General features: G+C 50.7%; 1 protein-coding gene across 1 annotated transcript; it reads left to right on the top strand.

The window, feature by feature from the left end:
* Positions 1 to 32: 32 nt before the first annotated feature.
* On the top strand, positions 33 to 23678 carry LOC140425798 (uncharacterized). Its single transcript, XM_072510211.1, has 2 exons — positions 33 to 750; positions 22501 to 23678. The coding sequence occupies exons 1-2, from the start codon at positions 465 to 467 to the stop codon at positions 23631 to 23633; spliced, it is 1419 nt and encodes a 472-aa protein (XP_072366312.1). The 5' UTR covers positions 33 to 464; the 3' UTR covers positions 23634 to 23678.
* Positions 23679 to 24284: the final 606 nt, after the last annotated feature.

Below are 24284 nucleotides of genomic sequence, written 5' to 3'. Positions count from 1 at the left end.
GAACATGGGGACCTACACCTCCGACCACGCGGCACTCTCGTGGGCCTCTTGGGCGTAACCATCAACGGACGCGAGTGGGACGCAAGCCTGTGCCGCGCAGCGGCCCGCCAACGCCGGAAGCCCGAGGTGCTACTTCTGTGGCCAGAGTAATCACCCCAAACAACGCTGCTCGGCATGGAACGCAACTTGTAACTGCTGTGGGAAGAATGGCCACTTTACAAAAGCCTGCCATGCCCGATCTCCCCCTAAATCTTCTAGGCCCAGCAGCGCTGCCTGCTACCTGTCGGGGCAGCCCCCTGCTGCCGCGCCATCCGCCACGCGCGACCCGTCGGCACCGCCATCTTCAATTTCGGCCGCCACATGCGACCCATGGGGGCCGCCATCTTTAACGCATACTTCAACCGCCACGCGTGACCCACGGGGGCCGCCATCTTGGACGCCATTGCCGCTGACACCCGCGACTCATGGGGGCCGCCATCTTGGACGCCATCCACCACGCGCGACTCATGGGGGCCGCCATCTTGGGACCACTCCGCAGCCTCCCGGGAGCCCAGCTCACCCAACCGTACGCTGGCCGCCGCTACCTCCGACCGGCCTACCAACTGCCTTCCGAAGCTCGCCTCCATCACGCTCGACCAGTCCCGGCCGTACCACCTCGCAAAGTCCACGATGACCGCCCGGATCAACGGGCACGAGACGGCCTGCCTTTTCGACTCCGGGAGCACAGACAGCTTCACACACCCAGATACGGTAAGGCGCTGCTCCCTCCCAATCCTACCCACGACCCAGAAAACCTCCATGACTTCCGGATCCCACGCAGTAGAAATCCAGGGGTACTGTGTCGCGACCCTTACTGTACAAGGCGTAGAGTACACTAACTTTAAGCTCTATGTCCTTCCCCATCTCTGCGCTGCCCTATTACTGGGGCTCGACTTCCATGCCATCTCCAGAGCCTTACCTGGGCTGAGAGGTGGCAAATGGAGTTTAATGCAGAAAATTGTGAGGTGATTCATTCTGGAAGGAATAACAGGAAGACAGAGTACTGGACGAACGGTAAGATTCTTGGCAGTGTGGATGAGCAGAGAGATCTCGGTGTCCATGTACATAGATCCCTGAAAGTTGCCACTCAGGTTGAGAGGGTTGTTAAGAAGGCTTTTATTGGTAGAGGGATTGAGTGTGTTAGCTTTTATTGGTAGAGGGATTGAGTTTCGGAGCCATGAGGTCATGTTGCAGCTGTACAAAACTCTGGTGCAGCCGCATTTAGAGTATTGCGTGCAATTCTGATCACCGCATTATAGGAATGCTGTGGAAGCATTGGAAAGGGTGCAGAGGAGATTTACCAGAATGTTGCCTGGTATGGAGGGAAGATCTTATGAGGAAAGGCTGAGGGACTTGAGGCTGTTTTCGTTAGAGAGAAGAAGGTTAAGAGGTGACTTAATTGAGGCATACAAGATGATCAGAGGATTGGATAGGGTGGACAGTGAGAGCCTTTTTCCTCGGATGGTGATGTCCAGCACGAGGGGACATAGCTTTAAATTGAGGGGAGATAGATATAAGACAGACGTCAGAGGTAGGTTCTTTACTCAGAGAGTAGTAAGGGTGTGGAATGCCCTGCCTGCAACAGTAGTGGACTCGCCAACACTAAGGGCATTCAAATGGTCATTGGATAGGCCACCAGAAAGGGCAGGCAGTCAGTGCAGGAATCCCCTGTGGTTGTCCCCCTCTCGAACAGATATACCCCTTTGGATACTGTCGGGGGGGATAGCCTATCAGGGGAAAACAGCAGCAGCCAGAGCAGTGGCACCACGGCTGGCTCTGATGTTCAGAAGGGAGGGTCAAAGCGCAGAAGAGTAATAGTTATAGGGGACTCTATAGTCAGGGGCACAGATAGGCGCTTCTGTGGACGTGAAAGAGACTCCAGGATGGTATGTTGCCTCCCTGGTGCCAGGGTCCAGGATGTCTCCGAACGGGTAGAGGGAATCCTGAAGGGGGAGGGCAAACAGGCAGAGGTCGTTGTACATATTGGTACTAACGACATAGGCAGGAAGGGGCATGAGGTCCTGCAGCAGGAGTTCAGGGAGCTAGGCAGAAAGTTAAAAGACAGGACCTCGAGGGTTGTAATCTCGGGATTACTCCCTGTGCCACGTGCCAGTGAGGCTAGAAATAGGAAGATAGAGCAGACAAACACGTGGCTAAACAGCTGGTGTAGGAGGGAGGGTTTCTGTTATCTGGACCACTGGGAGCTCTTCCGGGGCAGGTGTGACCTGTATAAGATGGACGGGTTGCATCTAAACCGGAGAGGCATAAATATCCTGGCCGCGAGGTTTGCTAGTGTCACACGGGAGGGTTTAAACTAGTATGGCAGGGGGGTGGGCACGGGAGCAATAGGTCAGAAGGTGAGAGCATTGAGGGAGAACTAGGGAATAGGGACAGTGTGGCTCTGAGGCAGCGCAGACGGGGAGAAGTTGCTGAACACAGCGGGTCTGGTGGCCTGAAGTGCATATGTTTTAATGCAAGGAGCATTACGGGTAAGGCAGATGAACTTAGAGCTTGGATTACTACTTGGAACTATGATGTTGTTGCCATTACAGAGACCTGGTTGAGGGAAGGGCAGGATTGGCAGCTAAACGTTCCAGGATTTAGATGTTTCAGGCGGGATAGAGGGGGATGTAAAAGGGGAGGCGGAGTTGCGCTACTTGTTCAGGAGAGTATCACAGCTATACAGCGAGAGGACACCTCAGAGGGCAGTGAGGCTATATGGGTAGAGATCAGGAATAAGAAGGGTGCAGTCACAATGTTGGGGGTATACTACAGGCCTCCCAACAGCCAGCGGGAGATAGAGGAGCAGATAGGTAGACAGATTTTGGAAAAGAGTAAAAACAACAGGGTTGTGGTGATGGGAGACTTCAACTTCCCCAATATTGACTGGGACTCACTTAGTGCCAGGGGCTTAGACGGGGCAGAGTTTGTAAGGAGCATCCAGGAGGGCTTCTTAAAACAATATGTAAACAGTCCAACTAGGGAAGGGGCGGTACTGGACCTGGTATTGGGGAATGAGCCCGGCCAGGTGGTAGATGTTTCAGTAGGGGAGCATTTCGGTAACAGTGACCACAATTCAGTAAGTTTTAAAGTACTGGTGGACAAGGATAAGAGTGGTCCGAGGATGAATGTGCTAAATTGGGGGAAGGCTAATGATAACAATATTAGGCGGGAACTGAAGAACATAGATTGGGGGCGGATGTTTGAGGGCAAATCAACATCTGACATGTGGGAGGCTTTCAAGTGTCAGTTGAAAGGAATACAGGACAGGCATGTTCCTGTGAGGAAGAAAGATAAATACGGCAATTTTCGGGAACCTTGGATGACGAGTGATATTGTAGGCCTCGTCAAAAAGAAAAAGGAGGCATTTGTCAGGGCTAAAAGGCTGGGAACAGACGAAGCCTGTGTGGCATATAAGGAAAGTAGGAAGGAACTTAAGCAAGGAGTCAGGAGGGCTAGAAGGGGTCATGAAAAGGCATTGGCAAATAGGGTTAAGGAAAATCCCAAGGCTTTTTACACTTACATAAAAAGTAAGAGGGTAGCCAGGGAAAGGGTTGGCCCACTGAAGGATAGGCAAGGGAATCTATGTGTGGAGCCAGAGGAAATGGGCGAGGTACTAAATGAATACTTTGCATCAGTATTCACCAAAGAGAAGGAATTGGTAGATGTTGAGTCTGGAGAAGGGGGTGTAGATAGCCTGGGTCACATTGTGATCCAAAAAGACGAGGTGTTGGGTGTCTTAAAAAATATTAAGGTAGATAAGTCCCCAGGGCCGGATGGGATCTACCCCAGAATACTGAAGGAGGCTGGAGAGGAAATTGCTGAGGCCTTGACAGAAATCTTTGGATCCTCGCTGTCTTCAGGGGATGTCCCGGAGGACTGGAGAATAGCCAATGTTGTTCCTCTGTTTAAGAAGGGTGGCAGGGATAATCCCGGGAACTACAGGCCGGTGAGCCTTACTTCAGTGGTAGGGAAATTACTGGAGAGAATTCTTCGAGACAGGATCTACTCCCATTTGGAAGCAAATGGACGTATTAGTGAGAGGCAGCACGGTTTTGTGAAGGGGAGGTCGTGTCTCACTAACTTGATAGAGTTTTTCGAGGAGGTCACTAAGATGATTGATGCAGGTAGGGCAGTAGATGTTGTCTATATGGACTTCAGTAAGGCCTTTGACAAGGTCCCTCATGGTAGACTGGTACAAAAGGTGAAGTCACACGGGATCAGGGGTGAACTGGCAAGGTGGATACAGAACTGGCTAGGCCATAGAAGGCAGAGGGTAGCAATGGAGGGATGCTTTTCTAATTGGAGGGCTGTGACCAGTGGTGTTCCACAGGGATCAGTGCTGGGACCTTTGCTCTTTGTAGTATATATAAATGATTTGGAGGAAAATGTAACTGGTCTGATTAGTAAGTTTGCAGACGACACAAAGGTTGGTGGAATTGCGGATAGCGATGAGGACTGTCTGAGGATACAGCAGGATTTAGATTGTCTGGAGACTTGGGCGGAGAGATGGCAGATGGAGTTTAACCTGGACAAATGTGAGGTAATGCATTTTGGAAGGGCTAATGCAGGTAGGGAATATACAGTGAATGGTAGAACCCTCAAGAGTATTGAAAGTCAAAGAGATCTAGGAGTACAGGTCCACAGATCACTGAAAGGGGCTACACAGGTGGAGAAGGTAGTCAAGAAGGCATACGGCATGCTTGCCTTCATTGGCCGGGGCATTGAGTATAAGAATTGGCAAGTCATGTTGCAGCTGTATAGAACCTTAGTTAGGCCACACTTGGAGTATAGTGTTCAATTCTGGTCGCCACACTACCAGAAGGATGTGGAGGCTTTAGAGAGGGTGCAGAAGAGATTTACCAGAATGTTGCCTGGTATGGAGGGCATAAGCTATGAGGAGCGATTGAATAAACTCGGTTTGTTCTCACTGGAACGAAGGAGGTTGAGGGGCGACCTGATAGAGGTATACAAAATTATGAGGGGCATAGACAGAGTGGATAGTCAGAGGCTTTTCCCCAGGGTAGAGGGGTCAATTACTAGGGGGCATAGGTTTAAGGTGAGAGGGGCAAAGTTTAGAGTAGATGTACGAGGCAAGTTTTTTACGCAGAGGGTAGTGGGTGCCTGGAACTCACTACCGGAGGAGGTAGTGGAGGCAGGGACGATAGGGACATTAAAGGGGCATCTTGACAAATATATGAATAGGATGGGAATAGAAGGATACGGACCCAGGAAGTGTAGAAGATTGTAGTTTAGTCGGGCAGTATGGTCGGCACGGGCTTGGAGGGCCGAAGGGCCTGTTCCTGTGCTGTACATTTCTTTGTTCTTTGTTCTTTGGATAGACATATGGACGATAAGGGAATAGTATAAATGGGCTTTAGAGTGGTTTCACAGGTCGGCGCAACATCGAGGGCTGAAGGGCCTGTACTGCGCTGTAATGTTCTATGTTCTGTTACCTTAAAGTTCAGCGGACCCCTGCCCCGCCTCACCGTCTGTAGCCTCGCGACCCTTAAGGTCGTCCCACCCTCCCTCTTCGCAAATCTCACCCCGGAGTGTAAGCGCGTCGCTACCAGAAGCATAGAACATAGAACGATACAGCGCAGTACAGGCCCTTCGGCCCACGATGTTGCACCGAAACAAAAGCCATCTAACCTACGCTATGCAATTATCATCCATATGCTTATCCAATAAACTTTTAAATGCCCTCAATGTTGGCGAGTTCACTACTGTTGCGGGTAGGTCATTCCACGGCCACACCACTCTTTGCGTAAAGAACCTACCTCTGACCTCTGTCCTATATCTATTACCCCTCAGTTTAAAGCTATGTCCCCTCGTGCCAGCCATTTCCATCCGCGGGAGAAGGCTCTCACTGTCCACCCTATCTAACCCCCTGATCATTTTGTATGCCTCTATTAATTCTCCTCTTAACCTGCTTCTCTCCAACGAAAACAACCTCAAGTCCATCAGCCTTTCCTCATAAGATTTTCCCTCCATACCAGGCAACATCCTGGTAAATCTCCTCTGCACCCGCTCCAAAGCCTCCACGTCCTTCCTATAATGCGGTGACCAGAACTGTACGCAATACTCCAAATGCGGCCGTACCAGAGTTTTGTACAGCTGCAACATGACCTTCTGACTCCGGAACTCAATCCCTCTACCAACAAAGGCCAATACTCCTAGGCCTTCTTCACAACCCTATCAACCTGGGTGGCAACTTTCAGGGATCTATGTACAGGGACACCTAGATCCCTCTGCTCATCCACACTTCCAAGAACTTTACCATTAGCCAAATATTCCGCATTCCTGTTATTCCTTCCAAAGTGAATCACCTCACACTTCTCTACATTAAACTCCATTTGCCACCTCTCAGTTCAGCTCTGCAGCTTATCTAGGTCCCTCTGTAACCTGCTACATCCTTCCACACTGTCGACAACACCACCGACTTTAGTGTCGTCTGCAAATTTACTCACCCATCCTTCTGCGCCTTCCTCTAGGTCATTGATAAAAATGACAAACAGCAACGGCCCCAGAACAGATCCTTGTGGTACCCCACTTGTAACTGAACTCCATTCTGAACATTTCCCATCAACCACCACCCTCTGTCTTCTTTCAGCTAGCCAATTTCTGATCCACATCTCTAAATCACCCTCAATCCCCAGCCTCCGTATTTTCTGCAATAGCCTACCGTGGGGAACCTTATCAAACGCTTTACTAAAATCCATATACACCACATCAACTGCTTTACCCTCGTCTACCTGTTCAATCACCTTCTCAAAGAACTCGATAAGGTTTGTGAGGCATGACCTACCCTTTACAAAGCCATGCTGACTATCCCTGATCATATTATTCCTATCGAGATGATTATAAATCTTGTCTCTTATAATCCCCTCCAAGACTTTACCCACTACAGACATGAGGCTCACCGGTCTATAGTTGCCGGGGTTGTCTCTGCTCCCCTTTTTGAACAAAGGGACCACATTTGCTATCCTCCAGTCCTCTGGCACTATTCCTATAGCCAATGATGACATAAAAATCAAAGCCAAAGGTCCAGCAATCTCTTCCCTGGCCTCCCAGAGAATCCTAGGATAAATCCCATCAGGCCCCGGGGACTTATCTATTTTCAGCCTGTCCAGAATTGCCAACACCTCTTCCCTACGTACCTCAATGCCATCTATTCTAATAGCCTGGGTCTCAGCATTCTCCTCCACAACATTATCTTTTTCCTGAGTGAATACTGACGAAAAATATTCATTTAGTATCTCGCCTATCTCTTCAGACTCCACATACAACTTCCCATCCCTGTCCTTGACTGGTCCTACTCTTACCCTAGTCATTCGCTTATTCCTGACATACCTATAGAAAGCTTTTGGGTTTTCCTTGATCCTACCTGCCAAATACTTCTCATGTCCCCTCCTTGCTCGTCTTAGCTCTCTCTTTAGATCCTTCCTCGTTACCTTGTAACTATCCATCGCCCCAACTGAAACTTCACACCTCACCTTCACATAGGCCTCCTTCTTCCTCTTAACAAGAGATTCCACTTCTTTGGTAAACCACGGTTCCCTCGCTCTAAGCCTTCCTCCCTGCCTGACCGGTACGTACTTATCAAGAACACGCAGTAGCTGATCCTTGAACATGCTCCACTTATCCAGTGTGCCCAACACTTGCAGCCTACTTCTCCAACCTATCCCCCCCAAGTCACGTCTAATAGCATCATAATTGCCCTTCCCCCAGCTATAACTCTTGCCCTGCGGTGTATACTTATCCCTTTCCATCACTAACATAAACGTCACCGAATTGTGGTCACTGTCCCCAAAGTGCTCTCCTGCCTCCAAATCCAACACCTGGCCAGGTTCATTACCCAAAACCAAATCCAACGTGGCCTCGCCTCTTGTTGGCCTGTCAACATATTGTGTCAGGAAACCCTCCTGCACACACTGTACAAAAAACGACCCATCTAATGTACTCGAACTATATCTTTTCCAGTCAATATTTGGAAAGTTAAAGTCTCCAATAATAACTACCCTGTTACTTTCAGGATCATCCAGGATCATCCTCGCCATCCTTTCCTCTACATCCCTAGAACTATTTGGAGGCCTATAGAAAACTCCCAACAGGGTGACCTCTCCTTTCCTGTTTCTAACCTCAGCCCATACTACCTCGGAAGATGAGTCCCCATCTAGCATCCTCTCCGCCACCGTAATACTGCTCTTGACTAGCAGCGCCACACCTCCCCCTCTTTTGCCTCCTTCTCTGAGCTTACTAAAACACCTAAACCCCGGAACCTGCAACATCCATTCCTGTCCCTGCTCTATCCATGTCTCCGAAATGGCCACAACATCGAAGTCCCAGGTACCAACCCATGCTGCCAGTTCCCCTACCTTATTTCCTGTACTCCTGGCATTGAAGTAGACACACTTCAAACCACCTACCTGAACACTGGCCCCCTCCTGCGACATCAAATCTGTGCTCCTGACCTCTATATCTCATTCTCCCGTACCCTAAAACTACAATCCAGGTTCCCATGCCCCTGCTGCATTAGTTTAAACCCCCCCAGAGAGCACTAACAAATCTCCCCCCCCCCAGGATATTTGTGCCCCTCAGGTTCAGATGTAGACCATCCTGTCTGTAGAGGTCCCACCTTCCCCAGAAAGAGCCCCAGTTATCCAGAAATCTGAATCCCTCCTACCTGTAGCCACGTGTTTAATTGCTCTCTCTCCCTATTCCTCATCTCATTATCACGTGGCAAGGGCAACAACCCAGAGATAACAACTCTGTTTGTTCTAGTTCTGAGCTTCCATCCTAGCTCCCTGAAAGCCTGCCTTGTCCCCTTTCCTACCTATGTCGTTAGTGCCAATGTGGACCATGACTTGGGGCTGCTTCCCCTCCCCCTTAAGGACCCGGAAAACACGATCTGAGACATCACGTACCCTTGCACCTGGGAGGCAACATACCAAACGTGAGTCTCTCACGCTCCCACAAAATCTCCTCTCTGTGCCCCTGACTATCGAGTCCCCAATAACTAATGTTCTGCTCCTCTCCCCCCTACCCTTCTGAGCAACAGGGACAGACTCGGTGCCAGAGGCCCGTACCCCATGGCTTACCCCTGGTAAGTCCCCCCCCCCCATATGTATTCAAAGCGTTATACTTGTTTCTCAGGGGAACGACCGCAGGGGATCCCTGCACTGACTGCTTCTTCCCAGTCCCTCTTACAGTTACCCATCTATCTTCAATCTTTGGTGTAACTAATTCCCTGATGCTGCTATCTATAACCCCCTCTGCCTCCCGAATGATCCGAAGTTAGAACATAGAACATAGAACAATACAGCGTAGTACAGGCCCTTCGGCCCACGATGTTGCACCGAAACAAAAGCCATCTAACCTACACTATGCCATTATCATCCATATGTTTATCCAATAAACTTTTAAATGCCCTCAATGTTGGCGAGTTCACTACTGTAGCAGGTAGGGCATTCCACGGCCTCACTACTCTTTGCGTAAAGAACCTACCTCTGACCTCTGTCCTATATCTATTACCCCTCAGTTTAAAGTTATGTCCCCTCGTGCCAGCCATATCCATCCGCGGGAGAAGGCTCTCACTGTCCACCCTATCCAACCCCCTGATCATTTTGTATGCCTCTATTAAGTCTCCTCTTAACCTTCTTCTCTCCAACGAAAACAACCTCAAGTCCATCAGCCTTTCCTCATAAGATTTTCCCTCCATACCAGGCAACATCCTGGTAAATCTCCTCTGCACCCGCTCCAAAGCCTCCACGTCCTTCCTATAATGCGGTGACCAGAACTGTACGCAATACTCCAAATGCGGCCGTACCAGAGTTCTGTACAGCTGCAACATGACCTCCCGACTCCGGAACTCAATCCCTCTACCAATAAAGGCCAACACTCCATAGGCCTTCTTCACAACCCTATCAACCTGGGTGGCAACTTTCAGGGATCTATGTACATGGACACCTAGATCCCTCTGCTCATACACACTTTCAAGAACTTTACCATTAGCCAAATATTCCGCATTCCTGTTATTCCTTCCAAAGTGAATCACCTCACACTTCTCTACATTAAACTCCATTTGCCACCTCTCAGCCCAGCTCTGCAGCTTATCTATATCCCTCTGTAACCTGCTACATCCTTCCACACTATCGACAACACCACCGACTTTAGTATCGTCTGCAAATTTACTCACCCACCCTTCTGCGCCTTCCTCCAGGTCATTGATAAAAATGACAAACAAAAACGGCCCCAGAACAGAACCTTGTGGTACTCTTGTGACTGTACTCCATTCTGAACATTTCCCATCAACCACCACCCTCTGTCTTCTTTCAGCTAGCCAATTTCTGATCCACCTCTCTAAATCACCCTCAATCCCCAGCCTCCGTATTTTTTGCAATAGCCTACCGTGGGGAACCTTATCAAACGCTTTGCTGAAATCCATATACACCACATCAACTGCTCTACCCTCGTCTACCTGTTCAGTCACCTTCTCAAAGAACTCAATAAGGTTTGTGAGGCATGACCTACCCTTCACAAAGCCATGCTGACTATCCCTGATCATATTATTCCTATCTAGATGATTATAAATCTTGTCTCTCATAATCCCCTCCAAGACTTTACCCACTACAGACGTGAGGCTCACCGGTCTATAGTTGCCGGGGTTGTCTCTGCTCCCCTTTTTGAACAAAGGGACCACATTTGCTGTCCTCCAGTCCTCTGGCACTATTCCTGTAGCCAATGATGACATAAAAATCAAAGCCAAAGGTCCAGCTATCTCTTCCCTGGCCTCCCATAGAATCCTAGGATAAATTCCATCAGGTCCCGGGACTTATCTATTTTCAGCCTGTCCAGAATTGCCAACACCTCTTCCCTCCGTACCTCAATGCCATCTATTCTATTAGCCTGGGGCTCAGCATTCTCCTCCACAACATTATCTTTTTCCTGAGTGAATACTGACGAAAAATATTCATTTAGTATCTCGCCTATCTCTTCAGACTCCACACACAATTTCCCATCCCTGTCCTTGACTGGTCCTACTCTTTCCCTAGTCATTCGCTTATTCCTGACATACCTATAGAAAGCTTTTGGGTTTTCCTTGATCCTTCCTGCCAAATACTTCTCATGTCCCCTCCTTGCTCGTCTTAGCTCTCTCTTTAGATCCTTCCTCGCTACCTTGTAACTATCCATCGCCCCAACCGAAACTTCACACTTCATCTTCACATAGGCCTCCTTCTTCCTCTTAACAAGAGATTCCACTTCCTTGGTAAACCACGGTTCCCTCGCTCGACGCCTTCCTCCCTGTCTGACCGGTACATACTTATCAAGAACACGCAGTAGCTGATCCTTGAACAAGCCCCACTTATCCAGTGTGCCCAACACTTGCAGCCTACTTCTCCACCTTATCCCCCCCAAGTCACGTCTAATGGCATCATAATTGCCCTTCCCCCAGCTATAACTCTTGCCCTGCGGTGTATACTTATCCCTTTCCATCATTAACGTAAACGTCACCGAATTGTGGTCACTGTCCCCAAAGTGCTCTCCTACCTCCAAATCCAACACCTGGCCTGGTTCATTACCCAAAACAAAATCCAACGTGGCCTCGCCTCTTGTTGGCCTGTCAACATATTGTTTCAGGAAACCCTCCTGCACACACTGTACAAAAAACGACCCATCTATTGTACTCGAACTATATCTTTTCCAGTCAATATTTGGAAAGTTAAAGTCTCCCATAATAACTACCCTGTTACTTTCGCTCATATCCAGAATCATCTTCGCCATCCTTTCCTCTACATCCCTAGAACTATTAGGAGGCCTATAAAAAAGTCCCAACAGGGTGACCTCTCCTTTCCTGTTCTTCCAACTCCAGCTCCAGTTCCCTAACTCGGCCTTGGAGGAGCTGGAGATGGCAGCACTTCCTGCAGGTAAAATCAGCAGGGACACTAACGGCATCCCTCACCTCAAACATCCTGCAGGAGGAACATTGCACTCCCTTCCCTGCCATCCCTCTAACTTTCAACCAAGATCTGGCTAACAACTAAATTTAAAAAAAAAAAATAATAATCATACAATATGGTACTTACCTCACACCAATGGGTTTTATTATTCGGTTAGAGGAGGAGGGCAGGTGGGAGACACTACACGTGTAGTGTCTCGGGTTTCCTCTCCACCAGAATTTATTGTTGAGGGACTTCCCAGAAGTCCGCGGGTCGAACTTCCTGTTCCCGCCTTAAAAAATATAAAATTTTTAAAAAAAATACAACAGCAGCAAAGAGGAACAGAAACGGGACCAGGTAAGTGTTTACTTAAATACTCACCCACCAGCAGCCCCCGCACTCCGCTCCCGCTGAAACTCCAAGAGATGCTCCTGTAAGGTAAGTTAATTTAAACTTCAATACTCACCCAGCAGCAGACACTACAGTGCCCAGGACAGGACCTTTATCAGGTTGGAGGTCCAGCGACTCCTGCGAGAGGGGATCATTGAGGCTAGTAACAGCCCCTGGAGAGCCCAAGTGGTGGACGTCATGACTGGGGAGAAGCACCGGATGGTCATCGATTACAGCCAGACCATCAACCGGTACACGCAGCTCGATGTGTCCCCCCTCCCCCGCATACCTGACATGGTCAATCAGATTGCGCAGTATCGAGTCTTCTCCACACTCGACTTGAAGTCCGCGTACCACCAGCTCCCTATCTGCCCGGTGGACCGTCAATACATTGCCTTCGAGGCAGATGGCTGCCTCTACCCCTTCCTCAGGGTCCCCTTCAGCGTTACCAACAGGGTCTCGGTCTTCCAAAGAGAAATGGACCGAATGGTTGACCAGTACAGGCTGCGGGCCACGTTCCCGTACTTGCACAATGTCACCATCTGCGGCCATGACCAGCAGGATCATGACGAGAACCTCCGGCACTTCTTCCACACCGCTAAACTCCTGAACCTCCCCTATAATAGAGAAAAATGCGTCTTCCACATAACCCGCCTAGCCATCCTCGGTTACGTCGTGGAACACGGAGTCCTAGGGCCCGACCCCGACCGCATGTGCCCCCTCCTGAAGAGATGCCTAGGGTTCTTCTCCTACTATGCCCAGTGGGTCCCCAACTATGCGGACAAGGCCCGTCCACTGATCAAATCCACCATTTTTCCCCTGACGCCTGAGGCCCGACTGGCCTTCAATCGCACCAAGGCAGATATTGCCAAATCCGCGATGCATGCTGTGGACGAGTCCATCCCATTCCAAGTGGAGAGTGTTGCGTCAGACTTTGCTCTGACTGCTACACTCAACCAGGCGGGCAGGCCCGTGGCTTTCTTCTCCCGTACCTTCCATGCCTCTGAAATTCGACACTCCTCCGTTGAAAAGGAAGCCCAATCCATCGTAGAAGCTGTGAGACATTGGAGGCATTACCTGGCCGGCAGGCGATTGACTCTCCTCACTGACCAACATGCTTCATGTTGCCTTCATGTTCAATAACACACAGCGGGGCAAGATTAAGAATGACAAGATTCTGAGATGGAGGATCGAGCTCTCCACCGACAGCTATGATATCTTGTATCGACCCGGGAAGCTCAATGAGCCCCCAGATGCCCTATCCCGCGGTACATGTGCCAGCGCACAGGTAGACCGACTCCGGGCCCTCCACAACGACCACTGACACCCGGGGGTCACCCGTTTTTTTCACTTCATCAAGGCTCGCAACCTGCCTTACTCCATCGAGGAGATCAGGACCGTGACCAGGGACTGCCAGATCTGCGCGGAGTGCAAGCTGCACTTCTATCGGCCAGACAGAGCACACCTGGTAAAGGCCTCTCGCCCCTTTGAGCGCCTTAGCATCGACTTCAAAGGGCCCCTCCCCTCCACTGACTGTAACGTGTACTTCCTCAACATCATTGACGAGTACTCAAGATTCCCCTTTGCCATCCCGTGCTCTGACATGACCTCTGCCTTCGTCATCAAGGCTCTGCACAGACTTTTCACCCTGTTCGGGTTCCCCGCCTACATCCACAGTGATCGGGGCTCCTCCTTTATGAGCGACGAGTTGCGTCAGTTCCTGCTCAGCAAAGGCATCGCCTCCAACATGACGACCAGCTATAAACCCCGGGGAAACGGACAGGTGGAGAGGGAGAACGCGATGGTCTCGAAGGCCGTCCTTCTGGCCCTACGGTCTAGAAGTCTTCCAGTCTCCCGCTGGCAGGAGGTCCTCTCCGACACGCTCCACTCCATCCGCTCGCTCCTGTGTACAGCCACCAACGAGACTCCTCATGAACATATGTTTGCCTTCCCCAGGAAATCCACCTCCGGGGTCTCGCTCCCATCCTGGCTGACAGTTCCAGGGCCCGTCCTCCTATGGAAGCATGCGAGGAGACATAAAACCGAACCCCTCGTCGAGAAGGTCCTGCTCCTCCATGCAAACCCACAATATGCCTACGTGACACACCAGGACGGGCGGCAGGACACGGTCTCCCTTCGGGATTTGGCACCTGCAGATTCCCCAGCGACCATCACCACCACCCCCCACCCTACACCGTCTCCCCCCACCTCTACCCATCTACCTCATGAACTAGCACCCACAGGCCCACCAGCGACAATCACCACCACCTCCGCCCATACACCCTCGCCCCCCCCCCCCCCTCGCCGACTCAACATCTGAGTGAAGAAGAAGAAAACAACACGATCCCGAACACGCAGGTCTGGACACCGGTGCCCACACCGCAGCCGGGACTGAGGCGATCACGGCGGAAGGTCAAGGCCCCTGATAGACTTGACCTTTAAGACCACTTCACCCCCGCCGGACTCTTTTTTTTAAACAGGGGGTGAATGTGTTAAACCACGGTGTTGCATTGTATGGCATTGTATTTGTGGTGAACGTATTGTACCAATCATTCGCCACTGTATCACATTGTGTATCACATTGTATCAAGCTGTTGCCCATGTGGGCTCCACCTATGGTTCATTGTACTGTACTACACGGAATGTATCATGTTGGTGCCCTTGTGGGCTCCGCCCCTGGCTCCGACCCCTTGAGGGGAGGTATTAAGAGTAGCTGCCCTGTAGGCGGCTCTCACGAGCTGAGAAGTCGTAGGCAGGCACTGTTCGAGTCGATTAAAGCCACTCGCGTGAATTGATGGTCGCATCAATTTAATCGACTATAGCACCACAATGAAATCAGCCCTCAAACCTGACCGACTGGAACTCGACCCACAGGCCGCGGAAGCCCAAGGGATTTTTTCACACTAGCTCCGATGTTTCGAGGCCTAACTGGCCGCCTCCTCCTCGCCCTCCATCACTGACGATCAGAAGCTGAGCCTCCTCCACGCCTGGGTGAGCCATTGAATCTCTGTACAACTCGAGGAAGTCTCCACATACGCGGACGCCCTCGTGATGCTGAAGGGCCTATACGTGAGACCGGTGAACAAAGTGTACGTGCGGCATCTCCTCACCGCCAACGCCCCGGGGAATCGCTGGAGGAGTACCTACGCGACCTCAAAGTCCTCGCGCGAAGCTGCAACTACCAGGCCGTCACGGCCTCTCAACATATGGACCTCGCCGCCCGGGACGCCTACGTGGCTGGAGTCAGGTCCAACTACGTCAGCCAGCGCCTGCTCTAGAAAGACGCCCACGACCTAGAAGCGACGGTAAAACTAGCCACCTCCCTAGAAGTAGCGTTCCAAAGCCTCAACGCGTTCTCATCTGATCATGCGACCGCCTCGTGGACCCCCGACCAGAGAGTACCCCAGGCCTGTGCCGCGCGGCTGCCCGCCCAACCCGGGAGGCTACCCTGCTATTTCTGCGGCCAGCTCCAGCACCCCAGGATGCGTTGCCCGGCACGGAACGCGGACTGCAGCGACTGCGGCAAAAAGGGACACTTTGCCAAAGTTTGCCTGGCCAGGTCCAAATCCTCCAAATCGCAGGCCTGACTCTCGGACTCACAGGCCCGCAGACCCCGCAGTGTGGCTGCGTGCCTGCCGGCTCCGCCCCCTCTGGACGCATCATCTGCCTCGTGTTGTCTGTGGGGGCAGCCATCTTCAACTCGGCACACCATGTGTGACTCACGGGGGCCGCCATCTTGGCCGCCGTCTCCCACGCGGCCTGTAACGTGCGACTCATGGGGGCCGCCATTTTGGATGCCATTTTCCTCACCGCCCGACACGTACGACCGACGGGGACCGCCATCGGCAACGCCGCTCGACACGTACGACCGACGGGGGCAGCCATCTTGGGACCACCCCACCACCTCCGACCACGCCAGCTACCCGCAACTCGGCGCAGTCACCCTCGACCAGTCACGACCAAAGCACCTTCGGAACTCCATGATGACCGTCCGGGTCAAAGGACACGAAACGCCTTGCCTGTTTGACTCCGGGAGCACGGAGAGCTTCATTCACCCCGACACGGTAAGGCCCTGTTTGCTCCAAATCCTCCCCGCACTTCAAACAACCTCCCTCGCTTCCGGGTTGCACTCAGTACAGATCCGGGGGTACACTGTCACGAACCTCGCAATACAGGGCGCCGAGTACGCCAACTTCAAACTATATGTACTCCCCGATCTCTGCGCTCCTCTCCTGTTGGGACTGGACTTCCAGTGCAACCTCAGGAGCCTAACCCTGAAGTTCGGTAGGCCCCTACCCCCACTCACCGTATGTAGCCTCGCGACCCTGAAGGTCGATCCTCCCCCGCTCTTCACAAATCTCACTGCCGACTGTAAGCCAGTCCCCACCAGAAGCAGGCGGTACAGCATCCAGGACAGGACTTTTATCAGGTCCGAGGTCCAGCGACTCTTGCGGGAAGGGATCATCGAGGCCAGTAACAGCCCCTGGAGAGCTCAGGTGGTGGTCGTCAGGACCGGGTAAAAGAACCGTATAATTGTAGACTACAGCCAAACCATAAACCGGTACACGCACCTTGATGCGTACTCCCTCCCCCGGATAGCGGACATGGTTAATCAGATCGCACACTACCTGGTCTTCTCCATGGTGGATCTGAAGTCCGCATAGCACCAGCTCCCAATCCGCCCGGAGGACCGCCACTACATGGCCTTTGAGGCAGACGGTCGCCTCTTCCACTTCATCCGGGTCCCCTTCGCCATCACAAACGGGGTCTCGGTCTTCCAAAGAATGATGGACCGAATGATGGACCAGTACGGGCTGCGGGCCACATTTCCGTACATGGACAATGTCACCATCTGCGGCCACGACCAGCAGGACCATGACATCAACCTCCAGAAATTTCTCCAAACCGCCCAAGCCCTCAAACTCACTTATAACAAGGAGAAATGCGTTTTCTGCACAAACAAACTAGCCATCCCGGCTACGTCGTGGAAAACGGAGTTCTAGGGCACGACCCCGACCGTATGCGTCCCCTCCTGCAACTCCCTCTTCCCCACTGCCCCAAGGCCCTGAAACGGTGCTACGGGTTCTTTTCCTATTACGCCCAGTGGGTCCCCAACTACGTGGACAAAGCCCGCCCAATAATCAATGCTGCCATCTTCCCACTGGCGGCTGAGGCCCGCCAGGCCTCCAGCCGCATCAAGGCATATATTGCCAAAGCCGCGATGCACGCGGTGGACAAGTCCGTCCCTTTCCAGGTGGAGAGCGACGCGTCAGAGGTCGCCCTCGCCGCCACCCTCAATCAGGCTGGCAGGCCAGTAGCATTTTTCTCCCGTACCCTCAACGCCTCAGAAATTCGACACTCTTCAGTCGAGAAAGAAGCCCAAGCCATCGTGGAAGCTGTGCGGCATTGGAGGGACTACTCCCCGGGAGGAGGTTCACCCTTGTCACCGACCAATGGTTGGTAGCCTTCATGTTCGATAATACACAGTGGGGCAAGATCAAGAACGATAAGATCTTGAGGTGGAGGATCGAATTCTCCACCTATAATTACGATACAGTGTATCGTCCTGGGAAGCTCAATGAGCCCCCAGATGCCCTGTCCAGCGGCACGTGCGCCAGCGCGCAAGATGACCGACTCCGGGCCATCCACGATGACCTCTGCCACCCGGGGGTCACCTGGCTTTTCCACGACATCAAGGCCCGCAATCTGCCCAACTCCACTGAGGAGGTCAGGGCCATGACCAGGGACTGCCAAATCTGTGCGGAGTGTAAACCGCACTTCTATCGACCAGATAAGGCTGACCTGGTGCCCCTCTACTAACGGCAACACGTATTTCCTCAACGTCGTTGACGAGTTCTCCCGCTTCCCCTTTGCAATCCCCTGTGCCGACATGACCGCTGCCACCGTCATCAAGGGCCTACATAGTATCTTTACCTTGTTCGGTTTCCCCACTTACGTCGACAGTGGCCGGGGTTCCTCGTTTATGAGCTACGAACTGCGTCAGTACCTGCTCAGTAAGGGCATCGCCTCAAGCAGGACTACCAGTTACAACCTCCGGGGAAACGGACAGGTGGAGAGGGAGTACGCGACGGTATAGAAGGTCGTCCTCCTGGCCTTACGGTTTATGAATCTCCCAGTTTCCCACTGGCAGGAGGACCTCCCCGACGCGCTCCACTCCATTAGGTTCCTCCTTTGCACAGCCACAAACGAGACCCCTCATGACAGTCTCTTTGTTTTCCCTAGGAAATCCACCTCCGGGGTCTCGCTTCCGTTCTGGCTGAAGACACCAGGGACGCTCCTACTCTGCAAACACGTAAGGAGCCATTAAGTCCGACCCCCTGGTCGAGAGGGTCCAGCTCCTTCACGCAAACTCCCAGTACGCATACATAGAACACCCTGACGGCCGATAGGATACGATTTCCCTCCGGGACCTGTCACCCACAGGCTCCCCTACCACCACCCCAACCTGCCCCCCTCAACCTACACCGACCAATGCCCCCGCCCCTACATGGCCTCCACACCCCCTCCTATACTTCCTCCTGAAGACACGCTCCCAGAGTCCACGCCTGTGCCCGCACCGACGGGTTTACCACCCGTGCCGCACTGACGTGTTCGACACCCGGGCCCGCTGCGGTACCAGAGCTCCGGCGATCACAGCGCACGATCAGGGCGCCAGACTGACTGAACCTGTGAGCCCTTCACCCCCGCCGGACTTCAATTTTTTTAACAGGTGGTGAATGTATTGTACCAACCATTCACCACTGTATCACATTGTGTATCACGTTGTATCATGCTGTTGCCCATGTGGGCTCCACCTATGGACCATTGTACTGTACTACACGGAATGTATCATGTTGGTGCCCTTGTGGGCTCCGCCCCTGACTCCGACCCCTTGAGGGGAGGTATAAAGAGCAGCTGCCCTGTAGGCGGCTCTCACTAGCAGAGAAGCAGGCACTGTTCTAGTCGATTGAGGCCACAGTTCACTTCCACTCACTGTCTCGCGTGAATTGATGGTTGCATCAGTACTGTATTGTGCATGCCTGGGCTTGTCCAGGCTGGCTCCGCCTGTGGCTCCTCCCCTCAGGCTTATGTATAAAGGTGGAAAGTCTCCGCCTCCGACCTAGTTCGGGATCAGAGGCCAGGATGCTTGCTGTTTAGTGTATTTAAGCCTCAGTTACGTTCATCACTCGTCGTGTGTTTATTGGTGGCTTATCAGGCAACTAGGATGTTAGCCTAACCATCGACGCCCACATCCAGTAAATGAATAAAAATAAATCTTTGGACGTTGCCTCGAAGAAGGCTGTCCAGAACCCCAAATGTCTGAGGCATGCCCAGAACATGTGGATGTGGTTGGCCGGGCCTACCTGGCACCATTCAAATTTGTCCTCCACCTCCGGCAGAACCTCATTCGGGTTCTGCTTGGATGCACTCTACACCACTCTCAGCTGCATTAGGCACATTTGGAAGTGGAATTTACGCTATTCAGTGCTTCGCTCTAGAACCCCCACCCTATTTCTATCCCTAGTTCTTCCTTCCATTTTTCCCTTGCCTCATCCAGCGGGTAATGTGCCTCTTCTAATAGTTGGCTTTACAGGTCTTTGCAGTTCCCCCGCCCCTAAAGTCGCCCGTGTCCAACAGCTCATCTATCAGTGAGTGTCCTGGTGTCCGTGGGTATTTTGTTTCTTTACGGAGGAAGATTTTGATTTGTAAGTGTCGTAGTTCATTCCCATTGGGCAGTTGAAACCTCTCCGTCAGCTTCTCGAGCGTTGATAATCTGTCATCCGTGTAGAAGTCCCTAACTGTGTTCCCGCCCCCCCACCCCCACCCCCCCCCCCCCCACCCCGTCTCCACCTTTTAAAGGTAGCATCCATTGTTGCTAGTGCGAACCTGTGATTGTTGCAGATGGAGGTCATGATATAATGGCAGCAACTTTTACTTTTCAATTGCATCCTGTGCTCTCAGCTCAAACGCAAGCATTAGCTGAACCTGCACTGCCAGGCCGAGCAGTTTGCTTGGAGCATGAAGGTTAATATTCATAGCCTATAACTCTAATGCTGGTTTTTCGGAATGCCACCCTCAGTGAATACCCACCTGGGGCAGCACGGTAGCATTGTGGATAGCACAAATGCTTCACAGCTCCAGGGTCCCAGGTTCGATTCCGGCTTGGGTCACTGTCTGTGCGGAGTCTGCACATCCTCCCCGTGTGTGCGTGGGTTTCCTCCGGGTGCTCCGGTTTCCTCCCACAGTCCAAAGATGTGCGGGTTAGGTGGATTGGCTATGCTAAATTGCCCATAGTGGCCAAAATTGCCCTTAGTGTTGGGTGGGGTTACTGGGTTATGGGGATAGGGTGGAGGTGTGGACCTTGGGTAGGGTGCTCTTTCCAAGAGCCGGTGCAGACTCGATGGGCCCAATGGCCTCCTTCTGCACTGTAAATTCTATGATTCTATGACCTGTCGCAATAGGATTCTCAAACTTGCCCAGTCGCCCGATAGTTCAGCAGCCCCATAACACTGGGTTGATTCGAAAGTGTGTGTATTAGGGGTTAATGCAGCAGGAACAATGATCGTCACTCTCCGGAATTAGTGTTGCTTGAATGGCCACAATTGCTTGAGAAGCCAGACTCTAAGCATGGCAATGGAGCTGAAATTGAACTGTCACAGCTGCGGAAAAATGCTCAATCTTTAAATGCTTTTCCAATTGCGCAGCTCTGATGTTCAGTGGCATTGATGGGGGGGCGGGGGAGGAGAGGACAATCCTTTCCTGCATTTACACTGTCAGGAAACATGCCTAGGGCTCTCTCATGATTTTTTCCAGTCGTGCCACCAAACACACCCTCACTGATCTGGTGCGGAAAATCCTGGCCACAGATTTCAGGTGATTGGCAAAAGAATCAAAGGAGACAAGGGGAAGCATGTTTATTTTACAGAGTGGGTTTTTAATGACCTGAATGTACTACCTGAAGGTTGCCAAAACCAAATGCATTGGTAACTTGTGACGATTGGAAAATATTGTGACGATTGGAAGCTGTTAGGAAAATTGTGTTATAAATGTAGTGGGCAATTTTAAGGGTTAAGAGCTGGGGTTAGAATGTGTTTGTTTCAAAATAATTCTGTTCTGCAGGGCCTGAGTGGTTTTTGCAGCCAGCAGGTGAAATTGATGAAGGAATGCATTTTTCAGGCTGGGCTAATAATGCACAGTGGTTTGCCTAGGGAAGTCCCGGGGAAGTTGATGTGCTTTGCAGCCTGCAGAGATCATTTGGTTTTTTTAGATTGGGGAGATGAGGCTATTGCTAGGTGGAGCCAAGGAAGGCAGAGAGACATTTTCAGAAACTGTGCAGAGAGGTCGTTTTGGAGAAAGCCGTCAGAGAGAGAGAGTTTTGGAGAAATGTTTTTTGAGAAATGTTTTTGGATTTGAAGTCTGATCTGGCAACTCTTGACTTTTTAGACCACAAGAAAAAGCAATTTTCTTTACCAGTAAGATATTTTTAAAAAACGTAATAACATTTTAAAGGAGAGCAGTATTGTCTGAAGACAAGGTAGAGGTTGAAACAACCAGATTCTTAAAGGGTTCCAACACGAGTCAGAATCTGTTCTGTAACGCAAGTATTACTTTATGCCATGCTGGTTTAAGCTGGATTGAGAGCTGTATGTTTATTTTCTTATTGTTTAATGGAAAATTGAGTAGTGGTATTAAGGGTTAATTGTAAGCTGCTCTTTTTTGGGTGTGAAGTTAAAAAGTTGAACAGTGTATTTATAATAAAGTTTTGTTTTAAAAATACCAAAGCCCTAATTTTCTCATGCAATCAATCATTGAGCGAATCATTCTTTCCGCACAGTTTTAAAATAAACTAAAATATTGGGGTTTCAGTCGAGTATCCTAGCCACTGGTGGGGTCTAGCCTGGGATCACAATAAACTTTAAAAGGGAATTGAGTCAGTGCTTACAGAAGGCCAGTTTGCAGAGCTACAGAAATGATGCTCCCAGAGCAGGTGAGTGGGATTTGTTTGATATTCATCCTCTGAGCCAGTACAGGGATGATCGGCCAAATAGCCATATTATTCTATGATTACATGATGTATTGTTGTACAGGGCTGCTTGATTTCAAGTAACATCTCATTCTTATTTGCATTTAGTTCTACTGATCCTGGCATTGACAGAAGAACTAATATCCACTGCACAAGAATTGCCTCTTAACTCAAGTTCTCAAAATCATCTAATAGACTTAACTACTGTAAGCACAGTGCTTTCCAAACCTAGTGCTAATTCCAAAATTATGGATCATACTAACTGGCACAGGACCTCAGATTCTCATGGAGGTATCTTAAAATATCTTCAAATAGTCGATAACATCAAGATGATGGATACCAGCTTAATAGAACCTACGCCTACTGTCATCCAGTTACCACCATCAGTCTCACCACAGGACATTGCCCATAATTATCTCAGAACAATGGAGGTCTCTGTTTCCATGTATAATCGAAGCACTTTGTATCCAGAGCCGACATCTTTAAAGAAAAGACCGTCTCTACTTCATAAAAATGAATTGGTGCAGCCTGTACAACTTCATGGAAATGTAATATTGCATTCTTCATTTATGACTAGAATGTACCACAATGAATTTGAGACAATTTCTTCATCGGTTAACCTTCAGCCCGAACTAGTTTTAAGATCCTCTGATATTCATAAATTTACTATGCTTAAATTTTCAAATGAGACCGACAACCTGCACAACCTTAAAAATCTCTGGCAAGTTACAGAAGAAAAGATTTTACAGACATCATTTCTTCCTGCCTTACCAACTAATCTGATACTTAGTTCCATTTCTCAGGTCACTTCTATTTTTGATAGCTTGTCATTAAAATCACAACCAGGTTTAAACCTGGATTTGTCTACCGTAACGAGTGACTATACCCCATATGTAGATAGACTTGAGGGTTTATTGAAAGTTGGTGATCAACACCTGCCAGCCATGCTTGAATCTTATATTTCAACCTCTGTGATAACACTCAGCACGATGGAAAGTGATTCTTCTTCTAATGGCATTCTGACCACTACATCTACACCTGGGATCTCTTCAACCTTCTCTGAGTCTGATTCAACAGCAGCAGGAAACTTCCTGAACAGAGTAGTCCCTGCAGGAACGAGGCCCCCTGAAATGTCCAGCAACATTTCTCATGTAACTGAAGTAGATAAGCCTCCACAAATTAGAGACTTAGAGGAATTAGAGACGAAAGGGGAGACACGGTGCGAAGGGCAGGAAAGATAAATGAGGTGTTCAAGACCTTCTATGAGGAACTGTATAGGTCTCAACCCCCAGAGGGAGAGGAGGGGATGCGGCAGTTCCTGGACCAATTGAGGTTCCCGAAAGTGGAGGAGCGGGGGGTGGTAGGCCTGGGGGCACCGATTGGGGTGGACGAGGTTATTAAGGGACTGGGAAGCATGCAAGCAGGGAAGGCCCCAGGACCAGACGGGTTCCCGGTGGAGTATTACAGAATATATGTGGACTTGTTGGCCCCGTTGATGGTGAGGACGTTCAATGAGGCCAGGAAAGGGGGGACTCTACCCCCGACGATGTCGGAGGCGACGATATCGTTAATTTTGAAGAGGGATAAAGATCCGTTGCAGTGCGGGTCCTATAGACCCATTTCATTATTGAATGTGGACGCCAAATTGTTGGCAAAGGTACTGGCATCGAGGATAGAGGACTGTGTCCCGGGGGTGGTGCACGAAGACCAGACAGGGTTCGTAAAAGGGAGACAACTGAATGTTAACGTGCGACGACTATTAGGGGTGATAATGATGCCCCCAGTGGAGGGGGAGGCAGAGATAGTGGCGGCAATGGACGCAGAGAAGGCATTTGATAGGGTGGAGTGGGAGTATTTATGGGAATGTTAAGGAGGTTTGGGTTTGGGAACGA

This window comes from Scyliorhinus torazame, chromosome 6 (assembly GCF_047496885.1).
Source record: "Scyliorhinus torazame isolate Kashiwa2021f chromosome 6, sScyTor2.1, whole genome shotgun sequence".
NCBI classification, from domain to species: Eukaryota; Metazoa; Chordata; class Chondrichthyes; order Carcharhiniformes; family Scyliorhinidae; genus Scyliorhinus; species Scyliorhinus torazame.
Note: the sequence above shows the minus strand (reverse complement) of the source record. Positions and strands in the feature narration are given on the sequence as shown.

Bases quoted from the DNA above. Each gene is read 5' to 3' on its own strand.
- LOC140425798 (XM_072510211.1), top strand. From the start codon at position 465: ATGGGGGCCGCCATCTTGGACGCCATCCACCACGCGCGACTCATGGGG. The intron at 751-22,500 runs GTAAGGCGCTGC...ATTTGCATTTAG, and splicing joins GCTTCACACACCCAGATACG to TTCTACTGATCCTGGCATTG.